This window comes from Spermophilus citellus (assembly GCF_964194105.1).
Source record: "Spermophilus citellus genome assembly, chromosome: 14".
NCBI classification, from domain to species: Eukaryota; Metazoa; Chordata; class Mammalia; order Rodentia; family Sciuridae; genus Spermophilus; species Spermophilus citellus.
In genome coordinates, this window is record NC_138194.1 from 1,035,702 (window position 1) to 1,038,475 (window position 2,774).

Consider the following 2,774-nt stretch of genomic DNA (forward strand, 5'->3'; position numbering starts at 1 on the left):
AATTCCAGAGACTCAAGTGGATAAGTCAGTAAGATTGCAATTTCAAGGTAAACATCAGGAACTTAGGTAGACTAATTAGACAATTAGAAAAACCTGTCTCAAAATTTTAAAACATGGCTGGTTATGTAGCCCAGAATTAACATGCTGCTGTTTCAAATCCCCAGTACCATAGAAAAAAATCAAAAGCAAAATTTTTGTTCTTGTTGTTTATAAGCATTTTACATGATTGAAAAGTAAAGAAGAATCACTTGATCTTGGAAAAATCATGTGTTTCTATTCTTCCTTTGTGTCTCCAAAGGCAGACAACCTGTCAGATTGTCTTTATGCTCAGATTTCCTTTTGTGGAATGTATATGAGAGCATTCTCATTCCCTACTCTGGTATTTTCCTCTAACTGTGTTTCAGAACTATGTAATATAAGGATCCCACAGCTGGCACATCTAATGCCTCTCATAAGTCCAGACCAGTACTTGGGGCTTTTCTTCTTCAAGAGCAGTATAAATGCAGAGAGCTTAGTTTCTCAAAGAAATAACTGAGAGAACACTCAACTTCCATTTTTTTTTGAAGTCTTCCAACAGTTTATTAGAAAGAATGTAGACATTTAAAAAAATCCCCACTGTCATGAACATAAATCGAGGTTTTCAGCCAGATAAGCTGAATTTAAAAAAAAAAAAGAAATAAAAAAAATCCAATAGTGTATTAACATTTTTTCACTCATTTGCCATACTGACAGTGCAAATACAAATCTGGTCTAAATGTACAGACTCTCAAGCAACAATGTACAGCTTTCTTCGTCCTCCATGCTAAGAGATGTAAAAGCTTAAGGGCCAAACAATACCAAATGTATAGGCTTCAAAAACCATCTAAGTTAAGGGCATTCACTAGTTTTAGCTAAGATACATCTGGAACACTGACAAGTAATCACTTACATACAATAATATGCAGTAAATTTTCTGAAAAATAAACTTTAGTGTAACAATCCTGTAGGGTACACCAGAGAAAAGGCAGGTTATCAGTTTAAGATGTCAGCCAATTTGTTTCAGCCACTCTTGAGTCCATATCCTAAAACCTAAAATTTAGTTATCTTTCCCTAAGCTGAGAGCTTCCTATCATGTCAGTAATTATATTATAAAGTAAAGGAGACAGGTGAAATGTTTTTACTTATCACAACTGCTGTTATCAATTGCCTAGGACCTCAACAGCTTCATGGAAGTCTGGGAAATGTTCATGCATAAGGATAGTGCCTTAGCTGACTTAAATTTGCCCCATACAATGGTACATTATCAACCCTTAGTGAAGCCTTTAAAAAAGGGGGGAAAAACAGGTTGAAAAATGGGTTAAAGGAGGCAAATACAGCATCTGCCTTTAGAGCTATAACTCAGGAATTTTCTCAATTATGAAATCTTGTGAAGAAGTAATTTTCTTTCTCAAAATCCAGGCGACGACAATATTCCTTACTCCAGATCTGGCATTTTTTCATCATCACTGTCTTGTGAATCATCATCTGCTCCATCTACTTCTGGTAAATCTACATCCTCATCACCACCCATGTTGTTCATCATCTCAGAGAAACGATCAAAATTAGACATGTCTTCATCTGAATCATCTTCCCAATCTTTCCAATTATTGAGGTCCACACTAAGCCAATTAAGCTTTGCCCTTTCTTTTGTTAACCTAGGCCATGATTGGCCAGACTCTCCTTTTCGTAAACAACATAAAATTGATCTGTCCGTTCTTTTATGCTTGGAATCATTTGGATCAATACAGTGAAAAAGATCAATTTCATTTAAATGTTTAAAATTATCACTTCCTCCAAGACAACTGAAAGTAAGTTTGGATTTTTCAAAATTTACATTAACATCTTTACTGTCTTCAACACAAAATTCAATGAAGACATAGTCCCTTCGATCGTACCACTTTGCAGAAGCAGGCTGCATTGTGAACGGGGCAGGGGGACGGGCGAACGGGTGGGCGGGCCTCTCTGGCGGCGGCGGCTGGGGAATCGGCTCCTCTCCGATGGCGACTCCGGCGTTTTCTCCCCAATCGCGGCCTCTAGTCGCTCTCCTTAGGCGACGGCGGCAGCGGGCTCGACCTAGATCCCCAGAATGCACCGCGCGAAGAGAGCGGCTCTTCGACCGGGGAGAAGAGGAAAGTGTAGGAAAAGGGGCGCGAGGACGGAGAATGAACGTGCGTGCATGCGAGCGAGGGGTGGTGAGGCCTCAACTTCCATTTTTTTAAATGTCTTCACTAATTTTATACTCTAGCACAGTTTTCTTTCTTCCATATTCATATAATTGGAGTACTACTTACTATTCCACTTTATGAGAGTAGCCATTCTAACAGCTGTGCTCATGTAGAAGATCTTATAGTTGGATGGTCCACTAAAATTCTGATGCAAGCTTTTTAAATTCCAGGGTGCCTTATGCTCACTGGAAAAAAAATTGATGTGCATCTATTTTAGAAATAAGGAGGGTTCTGTGATTGTAACCATTTTTCTTCACTAATATTCGAGATTTTAGCCTATTAAAATGTTTGCACACCAATGTGAAAACACTACTTTTTGTTCTAGGGAGATTTGCACCTGCAAAGTTACTAGTGCTTTCAATGCTTTGAGGTTTCTGATGTAGTCCATTGAATGGAAATGTTAATATCAGGACAAATTACTTTCAGAAAGAATTAATTAGGTCTGGTGTTATTAGTAAAGTAAACTGGGTGAGAAAGCTCAGGAAGTACTAAACTGCCACTTTGGCTTTCAGTGGTGGTCTGTAATTCCCT

General features: G+C 38.4%; 1 protein-coding gene across 1 annotated transcript; it reads right to left on the reverse strand.

The window, feature by feature from the left end:
- Window positions 1–657: 657 nt before the first annotated feature.
- On the reverse strand, window positions 658–2,215 carry LOC308633543 (prostaglandin E synthase 3). Its single transcript, XM_081266394.1, has one exon. The coding sequence runs from the start codon at window positions 1,934–1,936 to the stop codon at window positions 1,454–1,456; it is 483 nt and encodes a 160-aa protein (XP_081122520.1). The 5' UTR covers window positions 1,937–2,215; the 3' UTR covers window positions 658–1,453.
- Between the last annotated feature and the right edge of the window lie 559 nt (window positions 2,216–2,774).

What these genes read in the sequence shown, in the direction of transcription:
- LOC308633543 (XM_081266394.1), bottom strand. Translation starts at nt 1,936, where the DNA reads ATGCAGCCTGCTTCTGCAAAGTGGTACGATCGAAGGGACTATGTCTTC.